The sequence below is a fragment of the Aquarana catesbeiana genome, linkage group LG10 (genome assembly GCF_042186555.1).
Source record: "Aquarana catesbeiana isolate 2022-GZ linkage group LG10, ASM4218655v1, whole genome shotgun sequence".
In the NCBI taxonomy this organism is placed as follows: Eukaryota; Metazoa; Chordata; class Amphibia; order Anura; family Ranidae; genus Aquarana; species Aquarana catesbeiana.
In genome coordinates, this window is record NC_133333.1 from 256472893 (window position 1) to 256489488 (window position 16596).

Below are 16596 nucleotides of genomic sequence, written 5' to 3' on the forward strand. Positions count from 1 at the left end.
TCAATAAAACACAGAGGGGGCACCAGGTGATTATAATGAACCCAGACCCTCCCATTTAGAATCTGTCTGCACAGGACATGGGGGAACAAACAAGCAACAAAAGGTTAGGAATCTGCTACGACGATTGTTATAATCCCTGCAATGTACAGAGATCCCCCAGAGGGGGGAGGGGTTTTCTCTGCCACAAAAGTGGAGTCATTCTACCATGACACTTTCCACTATTATTGTATTGTCTTGGAATGTTTGGTATTTCCGTATTGTTTGTTTATGAAAACTTTCTATAAAAATGTATTGCTGAAAAAAAGTGGAGTCACTCTTTAAGATGATTACACATGACAGCTGGACTATTCAATCTATGGAGCTCAGGGTAAACTTTATAGAAATCTGAATACGCTCCAATCCAATCATATTAAATATTCATAACCTTATATTAGGCAGCAATTTTTTTTATAACTTAGGTATAAATCAGATGTAAAGCTGAACTTCAGGTATGATCTGTATTATTTAACCACTTGCCCTCCGGAAGATTTACCCCCCTTCATAACCAGGCCATCTTTTTGGGATACGGCACTGCTTTACTTTGACAATTGCGCTGCTGTGCGACACTGTACCCAAATAACATTTATGTTTTTTTTTCCCACAAATAGAGCTTTCTTTTGGTGGTACGAAAAAAAAAACATTTTTTTAAAAAAAAAAAGTATTTTTTACTTCTGCCATAAAACCCATCCAATAAAAAAGAAAAATCTAATGTCTTCATAAATTTAGGCCAATATGTAGTCTGCTACAAAATTTTGGTAAAAAACTAAATTCCAATAAGTGTATATTGATTTGGTTTGTGCAAAAGTTATAGTGTCTACAAACTATGGGATATATACTGGGATTTTTAAATTTTTTTATGCTTGTAATGGTGGCGATCAGCGACTTATAGTGGGACTGCGATATTGCGGCGGACAATCTGACACTGACACTTTGTGGGAACCAGTGAAACAAATACAGTGATCTGTGCTAAAAATATGCACTGTCACTGTACTAATGACACATCTAGAGTGATCAAAGGGGTTAAATGTGTGCCTAGCCAGTGTTTATGTGTGCTGTGAAGTCCATCAAGTGCAACCAAAAACAGGAAAAAATAAATAAATAGAACATTATACAGTCCTATACCCACAGTTGATCCAGAGGAAGACAAAAAAAAAACACATAAAGCTCCAATTTGCTACAGCAGGGAAAAAAAATCATTCCTGATCCCCCGAGAGGCAAATCGGATATTCCCTGGATCAACTTTACCCAAAAATGATTAGTATCCAGTTATATTATGTACATTAAGGAATGAATCCAGGCCTTTCGACACTGATGGGCACTGGTAGGCGGCACTGATAGGTAAGATTGATGAGGAGACACTGGTGGGGACTGATAGGCGGCACAGGTAGGCACTGCTAGGCAGCAGTGATGGGCAAGATTGAAGAAGAGGCACTGGTTGGCAGCACTGATAGGTGACATTGATGAGGAGACACTGGTGGGCACAGATTTGGCAGCAGTGGGGGGGCACAGATTTGGCAGCGGTGGGGGGGCAAAGATTTGGCAGCGGTGGGGGGGCATAGATTTGGCAGCGGTGGGGGGCACAGATTTGGCAGCGGTGGTGGGCACAGATTTAACAGCAGTGGTGGGCACAGATTGGCAGCAGTGGTGGGCACAGATTGGCAGCAGTGGGGGGCACAGATTGGCAGCAGTGGGGGGCACAGATTGGCAGCAGTGGGGGGCACAGATTGGCAGCAGTGGGGGGCACAGATTTGCCAGCAGTGGGGGGCACAGATTGGCAGCAGTGGTGGGCACAGACTGGCAGCAGTGGGGGGGGGGCACAGTTTGCCAGCAGTGGGGGGCACAGATTTGCCAGCAGTGGGCACAGTTTTGGTACTTTTTTTTTTTTAGTATTATTTTTTTTTTTTTTTTTTAGTATAGGCGGGACTTGAGGTGCCCACTTGCAATACAGCGGCAGTTAATATAATGATGATATAAAATGTATGAACACACATATAGTAATACTAATGAACCCTCCCAATACTCCAGGGACCTAATATATGATAATGTATGCACCGGAATATTACCTGAATCCATCTTCCGGACACTTCAAATATACTTTAAATATACCCGGGTGACCCTGCGTGGGCGACCTAGAGCCCATGTTTCTCTGTTTAACATGCAAAAGCCCCACCCACGCAGGGGCCAGCATTGACGTTGGAACAGGTATTAGCTTATAAGAAGGGCAAAAATAAAGTGACACAAAAAGAAAAAAAAATGAGAACTAACACAACAGTAGTAAATATAAAGTAATTGTAAAGTCTCATTTTTTTTTCCTATAAAAATAACAAACATGTTATACTTACCTCCTCTGGAGGGGGGGGGGGGGGGGGGGTGGCTGCTGAACACCGAAGGCTTTTTTATCTTGATGCATAGAATGCATAGCTACCAACTGTCCCTGATTTCGAGGGACTGTCCCTGATTTGGAGCAATGTCCCTCTGTCCCTCTTTCCTCCTTATTTGTCCCTCATGTTGGTCTGATTTCTATAGATGTATATAAAATGCACTTTTTATCTATCAAAAAGTGTTTTCCAGCCCTAAACCTTTCATCCAAATTCTAAATTGCTGCATTTGCAAATTCCAAAAGCCAATATAAAGGAATAGTAGTGGTAAAAAAAGCACTTTTGGGTTTAACCAATCTTGGGGTGTGTTCTATGCCTGCATACTTTTGCTTATAGGTGTCCCTCATTCCCATCTCAAAAAGTTGGGAGGTATGAGAATGCACCTTCTGACTTTACAACCCCCTTTAAGTGTGAACGATACTGTCGGAATCAAGGGGTCCCAGAGAGGTTCCCCATAACTATGCGGCACCCCGTAGGTCCTTCAAAATCCAAAAGGTGGTGCAATATACGGCCAAAACTGAACTGAAAAGGATAGGAGGAGCAGAAAACAGAATAAAGTTAGGCAGAAAGGTGAAGCTAAAGAGAGGGAGGTCGTTCACCTACCTAGTAGGGATCTAGAGAAGGGATAGGAAAGTCTAGGAAAGAAAGTGGAGGCCAGAAGGATGGGGACCAGGAGATGGGGAAAAGGGAAGGGCTCGGGAACATCTGGACCGTCCCAAGTCTGGAAAGGCATAGGGCAGCCATGGTTCCCAAATTTTGAGGAACTTGGCATGAGTGTCGCTGTGGATGCTCGACATCTGTTCATTAAGCATCAACGCGGTCATGCGATCTTTCACCCCCATGAAAGTGGACAGATCGTTTTTTCCAGTTCTTTAGGCTGACAGAAATAGGTAGGAGGCAGTGTTGGCCGGTGTTTTTTTTTTGTTTATTTTTTCAGCATCCGCCCCGCCCAGCCCACCTGCTCTAGGTTGGTAAATGTCACTTACCCCATAGGTTGCGGGCGCGCAGCGCTCCAGCTCCGGCGGGCAGCAGCTCCTGTGTGTCCTCTTCAGCCGTGCGTCTCCTCTCTCCTCCTCCTAGGCGCTGGGTGTCCAATAGGATCACCTGTCCTATCAGCCAATCGGGTGACGGGTCTCACGACCCGCCTCCTGTTTGGCCGGGAGGAGGATTAGTGTGAGAATAGCGAATGAATAGCAACTGGGTGGGCTCAGAGCGCAGTGCTCTGCGCCCCGAGCCCACACTTTTTTTTGAAGCCTATTAGAGCCTCTGGCTCTAATCACATGTACATCAGGGGGCCAGACGCATGGATGGGGGGGGGGCACCCCTATTGGACAGGCCTCCACTGGTAGCAGGCAAGTTTCCGCTTATAAGAGAACAGGCCTGAAATTGGACAGTGTAATAAGGCAGACTTAGCTTCTTTTGGTACGGGCAGGTGAAACCACGTGAATACAAGACCAGAAGTCATCTAGTCTAGGACATTTCCATCATATATATAGAACGTCATCCTGATGGCCACAACCCCGGAAATAGAGGTCACTGTAGGATGGATTGGCATGGGCAATACAAGCAGGGACCCAATACCAGCACATTACAGTATATGCCGCCTCCAAGGTCACTGTATTAAACCAGCATTTGGCCACAGAAGACCAGGCCCACCCCCCCCCCCCCCCCTTCCGCCAAGTCTGTATCATATTTTTTGAGGTTTTTTTTTTTTTTTTTTTTTTACAATTTTCATTATTGTAATCTCGGGTTTTATACCCTACTTTTGTAACTTTATTCTATATTTATTGTTTGTTTTTGTATCTCGTTTTGTATTCTTATAAAAGCAATAAAAATAAATATATATAAAAAAAATATTCCCATGTGATCCAGGAGTAAATATTATTCAGCTCTCCAAAAGAAATGGTATTTATATTGCATGATCAATAAACCAGACAACTGTAAGTGGTTGGCCCTTAATGAAAAGGGAAATCATTACTTCATCTAAACACACTCCAATATAAATATTTCCATGTTGCCCAAACCGAGTACAGCTCTTGTCTGAATATATATTTAGAGATAGGAAGATAAAAAAAAAAATGCCTTGGTGAAGATCATCTGCATGGAGTATGTATGGGTCCTCAAAGGTTTTCATAGCTTTCCATTGCAGATTCGGGTTTAGATCCTGAACCCCATGGCATACCGGTGGGGTTAGTTGGCTTCCAGGTAAAATGGCTCTGCTTTGGGAGCGTGGCAGGGGGCATTAGAGCGCCAGCTGCTTCCAGGGCCGATGTCTGTGTCGGAGCTAAAGAGATAAGTGAAATAAATCTCTACAGTATACAGATAGGATTGTCTATAATCCCACCATAGGCGATGCGAGGAGCACTGATAACCAAATGCATGGGGTTAAGACATTTATGGACATCATGGGAAAACACTCGGCCTCTTGTACATTGCTACACAGCACACTATCAATATGTGAGCACAAGGGTGACTACAACTCCTTATTCTTTATATGTGCCCAATTCCCTTATTAGGGGTATTGTGATGTGTGAAGGTTCACCTACCCCAGGGGGTCTCCAAACTTTGGAAACAAAAGGGTCAGGTTACTGCCCTTCAAACTTCAGAGGCGCTGGACTGGGGCCAGTGGGAGTACATAATATCCTGGCATCTGTTGGAGTATAAAATACCTCAAGATTGGTGGTCTATACCCCATCATTGGTGTCTGTAGAAAAAAATGTTTCCCCAACTCTGGTATCAGTGGGAGGAATAGTATCCCATCACTGGTGTCAGCTATAAGAATAGAACCCCATTATTGGTGTCAGCTGGAAGAATAGTGCCCCATGATTGGTGTCGGTGGGAGGAATAGTGTCCCATCATTGGTGTCAGTGGGAGGAATAGTGTCCCATCATTGGTGTCAGTGGGGGGAATAGTCCCCCATCATTGGTGTCAGTGGGGGGAATAGTCCCCCATCATTGGTGTCAGTGGGGGGGAATAGTCCCCCATCATTGGTGTCAGTGGGAAGAATAGTCCCCCATCATTGGTGTCAGTGGGAAGAATAGTCCCCCATCATTGGTGTCAGTGGGAAGAATAGTCCCCCATCATTGGTGTCAGTGGGAGGAATAGTCCCCCATCATTGGTGTCAGTGGGAGGAATAGTTCCCCATCATTGGTGTCAGTGGGGGGAATAGTCCCCCATCATTGGTGTCAGTGGGAAGAATAGTGATCCATCATTGGTGTCAGTGGGAAGAAAAATCCCCCTTCATTGGTGTCAGTGGGGGGAATAGTGCCCCATCATTCGTGTCAGTGGGGGGAATAGTCCCCCATCATTGGTGTCAGTGGGAAGAATAGTGATCCATCATTGGTGTCAGTGGGAAGAAAAATCCCCCTTCATTGGTGTCAGTGGGGGGAATAGTGCCCCATCATTGGTGTCAGTGGGGGGAATAGTGATCCATCATTGGTATCAGTGGGAAGAATAGTCCCCCATCATTGGTGTCAGTGGGAGGAATAGTGTCCCATCATTGGTGCCATATGGAAAATTAGTTCTCCATTTCTGGTGTCAGTCGGAGGAATAGTGACCTGTGTTTGGTGTCAGTGGGAGGAATAGTGCCTCGTATCAATGGAAGGAATAGTGCCCAAACGGTGGGATAAAGACAAGCACAGGGCTGCAGGCCACAGTTTGGAGAATCCTTTCCTAGCTCAAATTGTTTCTTGCATCATGGACGTTTGCATACTAGATCAGCCTTTCTCAACCAGAGTTCCGGGGACCTCTGGGGCTCCTTGAGCAATGAGCGACTTCTGCCTTTCAGATGAGCAACCAATGACACCAATGATCTTTATAGCTATCTGTAAAGTAGGGACTCTTCTCAATGACCACAGACGTAAGAAGGATTTATCTCCTTGACCATCACAATAAAGTACCAAGAGCTGTAGATACTGTATATATTAGCAGGGGGTCCTCTTGGAGCCCAGAAAGGTATTTCAAGGGTTCATCCATGTAAAAAAGGTTGATAAAGTCTGGAATAGATGGACCAGTTCCTTCTTTCAACCTCATCAACTATGTAACTTATCCCAGTAAAGTACAACTGAGTACACATGGAAGGTTCTTCATCCCTACCTTCTTAACGAAAAGAGTGGAGGAGAACACCAGCCAAAACCTTTTTCTATTTTTGGTGAAGGGTTAGGATCTGGCCAATTTTATTTTTTTTTTTACTGCTTTCTAAAAGAAAACCTGAAGTGAGATAAAACCTCCCAAGTCAGGGAAAAAGCCCACCTTGTCACCAGAACCACCACCCCCTGCTCTGGTGACAACTCTAAAATGATAGATTTCCCCTAGCATTCTGTTCATGGTGACAATGGGAAGGGGGTCTTCTAGTAGAGCGTTGCTGGGGTTTGGGGGGGGTCCTGGGGTACTCTTCAATAATCTGGAATATCGCAAGGTCCCTAAATCTAATGTTCTGGTGACACCAGATAAAGCAAGGCCACATCTACCTTAAGCAGGGCCAGTCGGGGGCGAGGGGAGGCAATCATATTTCCAATTTATGTACCATTACTAGACATGTGCAATTCATTTGGGCTGAATCTAAATTCGGACGATTTTGTGGTTATTCGGATTCAATGTTGAAATTGGTTTAGGTTTCGTTTATTTTCTACCGAACTCCATATTTTCGGAACAATTCGAATTCAGATCGATCGAAAAAACCGACAGACCGAAATTCTGTGTGAAGTGTAGCTTGGTCGTTAAGGAGCGGGCAAAGGGAGCTGCCCGCTGCATCCTTAACAACGAATGACTCATCAGCTGTCAGCGGGTTTCTCCACCAACAGCTGAATGTAAACAAAAGAATTGCTGGCAAATAGAAATTCAGAAAGAAAAAAAAAACAGCGTGGGGGTCCCCCCTCCTGAACATGAAGGCCTTGGTATGGAATTGGGGGGGGGGGCACATTTTTTTTTTTCTGAATTTTTATTTGCAGGTATTCTTTTGTTTACATGGGGCTGCCCCACCCCTTTCCTGGCCTGCATGCTCGGATAAGGGTCTGGTATGGGTTTTGGGGGGCCCCGCGCCATTTTTTTTTTATCTTGGTGTGTAGTTCCTCTTAAAATCAATACCAGACCCAAAAGGCCTGCATTGTTTTTTTTTTCTGAAGTTTTTATTGCAGGAAATTATTTTTTTTTTTTACATTCGGCTGTCGGCAGGGAAACTTGCTGACAGCTGACGAGTCATCGGTTGTTAAGGACGCGGCGGGCGGCTTCCCCAGATATTCTTCACAAAGAATTCAAATCTGTCATTTTTTCAATCGATCTGAATTTGAATCGTTCTGAAAATCTGGAATTCGTTAGAGAATGAACAAACAAAACCAAACTAAACCAATTCGGAAACAAATTAACTAAACAAGATTAGTAACTAACGAATGCGAAATGAAACGACACAAATGTTTCCGTTCTAAACATTACATCTTCCTTTGGTGTGGTGAAATCATTTTCTTATCTTGACTGTAAGGCTCCATTCACACCCAGGCAATTTGAAATGTGGGGAGAACCGCCGCGATTCTGCCCATGATTCCAAATCGCGCCAAAACATGGGACACGTTCGTGATGCCGTTACTTTTTAATGGCGCCCTAATTGCGGTGCGATTTTGCCATGATTGTCGCACCATAAATTGCACGGAAATCGCAGCCAAATCACAATGTGTGAAGCTTGTCGCTTAGAAAAAAAAGGAGCAGGGGCTTCTTTTGGGCGTCAGCGTTGCGATTTGCCACTATTTATTGCGCGTTAATCGCAGCAAAATCACACCGTGGCTGGGGTGCCATTAAGAAGTAATGGCATCACAAACCCGTCCTGACTTTTGCCGCGACTTGGAATTGCGGGCAGATTCCCGGCTATTTCCGCCCGCAAAATCGCCTAGGAATGGAGCCTTAGGCATTTACTGATTGTGCATTAATGTTATCTTTGATCTGTTATTCATGTATAAAGTTCCAATATACAAACTAAAGACACTCAACGCCAAAGAGCGATCACATGACACTCCGGGTATGGTAATCATCGCATAGCGATTTTCATTTCCAAGATCTAACAGTTTAATTGGTTCACACCCGTTGTTGCGACTGAGCATGTATGGGTGCCTCCATGAGATAAGTGTAGGACAGGCCATTCATTGCAGTGGGCTACCCTATGCGCGGGAAAAGTCTCTGACTTTTTTTTTACCATAAATGTGCCGCACCAACAGCACCATATGATTTGGCAATTGCAAAAACACGTGTGCTTGCAGATACATAGGGGTCATAGCACCACCACATGTCTATGAAAAGGGCAACGTGTTTATGATGCATAGGTGTGAACTTAGTTTGACCTATGGCAGCTGTTCAAGACCATTTCTGTCTAATCAATTCCATTAAAGCACCCCCTCCCCCCTTTCTAAAAATAAGCACCACTTCCCTCTATGAGCATGAATGTACCTGTTCGGCCAAGCCGAGAGTACGTGTTTAGCCAAGCCAAGAGTACGTGTTTAGCCAAGCCAAGAGTACGTGTTTAGCCAAGCCAAGAGTACGTGTTTAGCCAAGCCAAGAGTACGTGTTTAGCCAAGCCAAGAGTACGTGTTTAGCCAAGCCAAGAGTACGCGTTTAGCCAAGCCAAGAGTACGCGTTTAGCCAAGCCAAGAGTACGCGTTTAGCCAAGCCAAGAGTACGCGTTTAGCCAAGCCAAGAGTACGCGTTTAGCCAAGCCAAGAGTACGCGTTTAGCCAAGCCAAGAGTACGCGTTTAGCCAAGCCAAGAGTACGTGTTTAGCCAAGCCAAGAGTATGCGTTTAGCCAAGCCAAGAGTATGCGTTTAGCCAAGCCAAGAGTACGTGTTTAGCCAAGCCAAGAGTATGCGTTTAGCCAAGCCAAGAGTATGCGTTTAGCCAAGCCAAGAGTACGCGTTTAGCCAAGCCAAGAGTACGCATTTAGCTAACCCAGGAGTACGCGTTTAGCTAACCCAGGAGTACGCATTTAGCTAACCCAGGATTACGTGTTTAGCCAACCCGAGAGTACGCGTTTAGCCAGCCCGAGAGTACGCGTTTAGCCAGCCCGAGAGTACACGTTTAGCCAGCCCGAGAGTACACGTTTAGCCAGCCCGAGAGTACACGTTTAGCCAGCCCGAGAGTACACGTTTAGCCAGCCCGAGAGTACGCGTTTAGCGTAGCCAGCCCGAGAGTACACGTTTAGCCAGCCCGAGAGTACACGTTTAGCCAGCCCGAGAGTACACGTTTAGCCAGCCCGAGAGTACACGTTTAGCCAGCCCGAGAGTACGCGTTTAGCCAGCCCGAGAGCACGCGTTTAGCCAGCCCGAGAGTACGCGTTTAGCCAGCCCGAGAGTACGCGTTTAGCCAGCCCGAGAGTACGCGTTTAGCCAGCCCGAGAGTGCGCGTTTAGCCAGCCCGAGAGTGCGCGTTTAGCCAGCCTGAGAGTGCGCGTTTAGCCAGCCCGAGAGTACGCTCTTAGCCAGCCCGAGATTACGCCTTTAGCCAGCCCGAGAGTACGCCTTTAGCCAGCCCGAGAGTACGCCTTTAGCCAGCCCGAGAGCACGCCTTTAGCCAGCCCGAGAGTACGCCTTTAGCCAGCCCGAGAGTACGCCTTTAGCCAGCCCGAGAGTACGCCTTTAGCCAGCCCGAGAGTACGCCTTTAGCCAGCCCGAGAGTACGCCTTTAGCCAGCCCGAGAGTACGCCTTTAGCCAGCCCGAGAGTACTCCTTTAGCCAACCCGAGAGTACGCGTTTAGCTAACTCGAGAGTACGCGTTTAGCTAACTCGAGAGTACGCGTTTAGCCAACCCGAGAGTACGCGTTTAGCCAATCCGAGAGTACGCATTTCACCAACCTGAGAGTACGCGTGTAGCCAACCCGAGAGTACGCATTTATCCAACCGGAGAGTATGCTTTTAGCCAACTGGAGAGTACGCGTTTAGCCAGCCCGAGAGTACGCATTTGGCCAACCTGAGAGTACACGTTTAGCCAAGCCGAGAGTACGTGTTTAGCCAACCTCAGAGCACACGTTTATGGAACAGCTGTGAATACCTAAAGTAAACCCGTATCTAGCAAAATAAGCTGACACTGCATATCTGGCACCCTTCCTGCGCTCCCCCTCCACCCAGTTCTGCTGCTGGACTAAAAAATCCCATGAAAATGATCTGAAAGTCAACATTAACCACATCCCGCCTGGCCTATAGCAGAATAACGCCTGGGCGGTGGCTCTCCGTTCTGCCGTCCTTCAGGAAAAAAGCCGCTCGTGTGCATCCCCGGGGGCATGCAGCGCAGTGATTGGTAGACACACCACATCTCCGATCATGGTAAAGAGCTATGACAGAGGCTCTTTACCATGTGATCAGCTGTGTCCAATCATGGCTGATCACAGTGGAACTAGAAGTGCCGGTTATCGGCATTCCTCAATTCAAGCCGATGGCACGTAAGTAAAGGCGAGGCGATAAGTGGCTTTCCTGACACTGATAATCCTGATAATCGGTGTAGTGATCATCAGTGCAGCCCCGTCAGTGATGCCCACCTGTGCCCACCAGTGATGCCTTTTAGTGCCCATCAGTGCTGCCTATCAGTGCTGCCTATCAGTGCTGCCTATCAGTGCCGCCTATCAGTGCCGCCTATCAGTGCCGCCTATCAGTGCCGCCTATCAGTGCCATCTATCAGTGCCGTCTATCAGTGCCGTCTATCAGTGCCGTCTATCAGTGCCGCCTATCAGTGCCGCCTATCAGTGCCCATCAGTGTCGTCAATCAGTGCCCATCAGTGCTGCATATTAGTGCCTCCTCATCTGTGCCATCAGTGAAGGAGAAAAAATACTTCTTTACAAAATGTTATAAACAGGACAACTATTTTTTTTTAAACATTTTTGGTCTTTTTTTTTTTTATTAATAAACAAATGAATAAACAGTGGTGATTAAATACCACCAAAATAAAGCTCTAAATAAAATAAACAAATTGATAAAAATCTCATATGGGTACAATGTAGCATGACCGTGCAATTGTCATTCAAATTTGAAAGCTGAAAAGTGGCCTGGGCAGGAAGGGGGTAAAAGTGCCCGGTATTGAAGGGCTCTACCATGTGGCAGTGCTTGAGCTTAAGGACTGACTGTTAAGAGCAACAAACACTGCCATGTGGGAGGAGGTACAGGTGTACCCCATAGTGGGAGGAAGTACAGGTGTACCCCATAGTGGGAGGCGGTACAGGTGTACCCCATAGTGGGAGGAGGTACAGGTGTACCCCATAGTGGGAGGAGGTACAGGTGTACCCCATAGTGGGAGGCGGTACAGGTGTACCCCATAGTGGGAGGAGGTACAGGTGTACCCCATAGTGGGAGGCGGTACAGGTGTACCCCATAGTGGGAGGAGGTACAGGTGTACCCCATAGTGGGAGGAGGTACAGGTGTACCCCATAGTGGGAGGAGGTACAGGTGTACCCCATAGTGGGAGGCGGTACAGGTGTATCCCATAGTGGGAGGAGGTACAGGTGTACCCCATAGTGGGGGTGGCGGTGCAGGTGTACCCCACAGAGGGAGGAGGTACAGGTGTACTCCATAGTGGGAGGAGGTACAGGTGTACCCCATAGTGGGGGAGGAGGTGCAGGTGTACCCCACAGAGGGAGGCGTTACAGGTGTACCCCATAGTGGGAGGAGGTACAGGTGTACCCCATAGTGGGAGGAGGTACAAGTGTACCCCATAGTGGGAGGAGGTACAGGTGTACCCCATAGTGGGAGGAGGTACAGGTGTACCCCATAGTGGGAGGAGGTACAAGTGTACCCCATAGTGGGAGGAGGTACAGCAGTTCTGGAGTATGAAGAAAAAGAAAGCACAAGGAGTCATGGGCTGACAAAAAGCATGCTGATAGAAGGAGAGAGCAGAGTAACAGAAGCATGAGCTCATCAGTCTGCTGCTTCTCCTTGCAGCCCCTGTACAGCAGATCTGGAGTGTGATAGGAAGAAGCAGCACAAGGAGCACAAGAATCAGTTCCTGTGCTGACAATGAGCATGCTGACAGGAGGAGAGAGCAGAGGGATAGAGATATGATCTTATCAGTCTGCTGCTTCTCCTTTCACTGTCCAGTCACAGGGTGAGGAAGAGACTGATAAGTGTTACTGAACTGCAGCAGAGAAAAATCAGTTCTGCTGCCGTGCCACACAAGGCTGTGCAGCGGAGCTGTGTAAATATCAGAACTGGATGGACAACAATACAAATCCTTTTAGCTGAAGTCCAGCTTTACCTCCGTTATCTATACTTTTAATGTTAGATAAAAGTGTCTCCAAAATGACTTTGCACTCCATGCAGACGCAGCCCTGCGTCCAAACTAAAGGAGGGCACGGTGCCCGGCTCTGTAATCTTCCTGATCCCAGATTTAGTGGGCAGCGGATGCCACGCACAGATTGTGTCTCTGCACTCTCCCCGTACAGATTGCAATGTAACGTATGTGCAATTTCTATTTAAAGCCAAAAGTCGTGCCGGAGCCTGAACACAACGCAGGAGGATGATCCCCGGGACCCCCCCTGCAGGTTGGCAGCCTTTGTTAGACTGACAGACGGTAAGTGAAAACACTAATATCAGAATGAATGGGTAATGTGACCATATTACCCCCCCCCCCCCCACCTTACCTATACTTCATCCCGGGCTGGCGTAAGCTGGCTTCGCTCGGGCTCGGAACATTTTGCACCGACAGATGTCCCAGGCTTCGGGCCACCATGGCCACCGTCCGGAATTTCGTCCGCGCCGCAAGGCTGGGGCTGCTGACATTCTGCCTGTTCAGACGGTCCTCCGCACTCCGAGTTTTCAAACCATGCTCCGAGCAAGCAAAGGAGACCTGCATGGCGCCCCTCTCAGCGCGCCGCGCTCCCCACCCCCCACCACCACCACCCCTAGTTCCTTACGGATCTTCTATGGTCGCGTTTTTTCCACGGTGGCCTTCTGGCCAAGAAATAAAATTAAAATTTAAAAAAAAAGGAAAAAAAAAATCCCTTGTGTAGATTCTGCTTTGTTGCTAAAAGCCAGCAGCAACCTTAACCCAGGCAACGGATATTATTCGGCATTATCTGATCTTCGGAAAAGCAGGAGGAAAAAAAAAAAAAAGCTCCTTTAATCTCTTTCAAACCAAATAGCTCCAAGGAAAAAAAATAACCATTCCAGATACGGCAACATTTACATCACCACGGTGCTTGCTGAAAAGAAGAGCAATTTAAAAAGAAAAGAAAAATCAGCTTAAAAGGAATAAAAAAGAGAAAGAAAGAATAATAAAAAAGAAAATGAAAAGAATGAAAAAAATATATATATTTTTTTAAAAAAGCTATTAAAAAAAAAGGAAAAAAATTGGAAAAAAAATCTATTTGAAAGAAAAAAGAAGAAAAAAAACCTACAAATTGGTGATGGCTTTGGACAAGCAAGGGGGGTTAAAGTCAAGAGAAGAGAGTAAACTTCCCCGGGAGGAAAGGCACGTTGGCTGCTCGGAGTCTGGCTTGCAGGAGAGTTGCACAGGCTGGCATGCTGCTCGCTTCTCCTCCTCGGAGAGCCAAGGCGATCTTCTGAGGTGGAGAGCCGAGGCGATCTTCTGAGGTGGAGAGCCAAGGCGATCTTCTGAGGTGGAGAGCCAAGGAGACCTTCTGAGGTGGAGAGCCAAGGAGATCTTCTGAGGTGGAGAGCCAAGGAGACCTTCTGAGGTGGAGAGCCAAGGAGATCTTCTGAGGTGGAGAGCCAAGGCGACCTTCTGAGGTGGAGAGCCAAGGCTACCTTCTGAGGTGGAGAGCCAAGGCGACCTTCTGAGGTGGAGAGCCAAGGCTATCTTCTGAGGTGGAGAGCCAAGACTATCTTCTGAGGTGGAGAGCCAAGGCTATCTTCTGATGTGGAGAGCCAAGGCGACTTTCTGCGCTGGAGAGCCAAGGAGACTTTCTGCGCTGGAGAGCCAAGACGACCTTCTGAGCTGGAGAGTGAAGGAGACCTTCTGCACTGGAGAGCGAAGGAGACCTTCTGCACTGGAGAGCACACAGCACCTCTAGTGATCCTCCTCGGCTCACAAGCTTCTTGAAGTCAATTAGGTGGCCAGTCAACTGCACAGAAGCCGGAGATTCATTATTAGTAAAGGGAAAGGCTCTGTGCTGTCTTCTACTGGATGATTAGAGGACTGCCATTGTCCACGGGCACCAACCTCCGGACACTAAACGCGCTAATTACCTGCCAACGCTTTTGCAATATTACAAATTAATGACAGGTGGAGGGGAGGGCTACTTCCGAAAAAACACTGTGATGGAGTTACAGGGAGGAGGTCAGGATGAGGGAGGGAGGGGGGGCTAAAAACGTTGTTACATGACAAGTACAAAAAGTCACATGGACATAACTGGTTAAATGGTGAAACTCGATCCGGTCTTCAGCTGTATTTTTTTTTTATCGCCCTGGATGGTGGCCAAAGCAATAGGTGAAGAGATGGGAGGTGAGCTCCTGGGGATTCGGGAGGGTGAAGATTTTTTTTTTTTTTCTCGTTCAAAGGTTTTTTATTGAAAGATCAACATATGGTAACAAGTATAATGTATCAATTAAAGGTATTTTAGTAGTTACATGTAAATAAAGTTTATGTATCAAACTACGGAGTGTGATGTTTTAAATATATTCCATATCACCTGTTGTTGTTAAGTACCTTATGAAATGATAAGAGAGAGAATAAGGAAGAGAAGAAAAAAGAAAGAAAATAAGGGTAAGGAAAGGTGGGGGGGATGACAGGGGGCATGGGGGGGGGGGGGGGGGGAGAGTCCGGAGGCATAATCTATTCTTATAATTTTATCATTGTTGTATATAAAAATGTTACCATGACTGGAGTACCTGGTGGTCAAAGTTTATAGGTAAACAATGTGTGATCCATGGTTACCATAGACCCTCATATCCTAAGAGGGAGGGTTATTAAAGGACCGGATGGTGTGCAGAGACTTCACTAGGGGAGGGCAGCATGGGGGGGGGGCGGGGGGGGAAGAGGATGGTAATATACTTGGGGGGATTTAAAAATAGAAAAAAAATGTATATATATATATATATAAGTATATATATATATACTATATATATATATATATATTTATTATTTATTATATTATACACAAATTTATATAGTGCCAACAGTTTACGCAGCGCTTTACAAATAGTAGAGGGGGGACAGCACAATTACAGTTCAATACAGAAGGGACAGGAGGGCCCGGCTCATAGAGCTTACATTCTAAAGGGAGGGGGTGGTGGTGCGAAAGGTGATAGATGCGGGGAATGATTTGATGTGGGGTATATATATATTTTTACACACAATATTGTGTAAGTAATTAAGAGATAATATATATATAGTATATATTATATATATATATATATATATATATATATATATATATATTTTTTATTTTTTCCCAGAAGTGCATCTTTCTCTTTAGGGTTTTATATACTGTGTGGCATTTTTCAGTTTTGCTGTAACTCTTGTACTCTCCCTCACCATAACCATCCTCATGTGTTTTCCTTTCGCACATTCTTCTTCTTAATATTTATTACACTTATTTACAATCATTTGTAAATATATACATTTATATAGTATTTTATTTAGTATATAATACTAGTATTTATTACATATTTATTAATATGTAAAATAAATATTTAAAAATATTTTTATTATTATCATTTTTTTTATAGGTCATTTTTCTCTTTAACCACTTCAATACCGGGGGGCACTTATACCACCTTCCTGCCCAGACTAATTTTCAGCTTTCAGCGCTGTCGCAGTTTGAATGACAATTGCAGCGGTCATGCTACACCTGTACCCAAACTAAATTTTTTATCACTTTGTTCCCACAAATAGAGCTTTCTTTTGGTGGTATTTGATCACCTCTGCAGTTTTTATTTTTTGCCAAATAAAAAAAGACCAACAATTTTGAAAAAAATAAAAGTTTTGCTTTTGTTTCTGTTAAAAAATTTTGTAAATAAGCAAGTTTTCTCTTTCACTGATCGGCACTGATAAGGCGGCACATAGGAGCGGGCACTGACGATGGGCACTGATATGCGCACTGGTAGGCGGCACTGATGGGTGGCACTGATATGCAGCACTGATGGGCATTGATAGGCGGCACTGATGGGCACTCATGGGTGGCACTGGTGGGCACTGATAGGCGACACTGATGGGCACTGAAAGGCTGCAAAGATGGGTTCTTTATGGGTGGCACC

The 16596-nt window shown here is 45.8% G+C and overlaps 1 protein-coding gene across 9 annotated transcripts in view; it reads right to left on the minus strand.

The window, feature by feature from the left end:
• KCNAB2 (potassium voltage-gated channel subfamily A regulatory beta subunit 2) overlaps positions 1–16596 on the minus strand; it is a 319692-nt gene that overhangs the window by 95820 nt on the left and 207276 nt on the right. For 2 of the 9 annotated variants that reach the window (XM_073603691.1, XM_073603692.1), the window contains exon 1: positions 13020–13246. The exons of the other annotated variants lie outside the window; for them this stretch is intronic. In XM_073603691.1, coding sequence (XP_073459792.1) covers positions 13020–13231 — 212 coding nt within the window. In that variant the 5' untranslated portion in view covers positions 13232–13246. Of the gene's footprint in view, positions 1–13019; positions 13247–16596 lie in introns of those variants that run through there. 9 annotated transcript variants of the gene reach the window in all.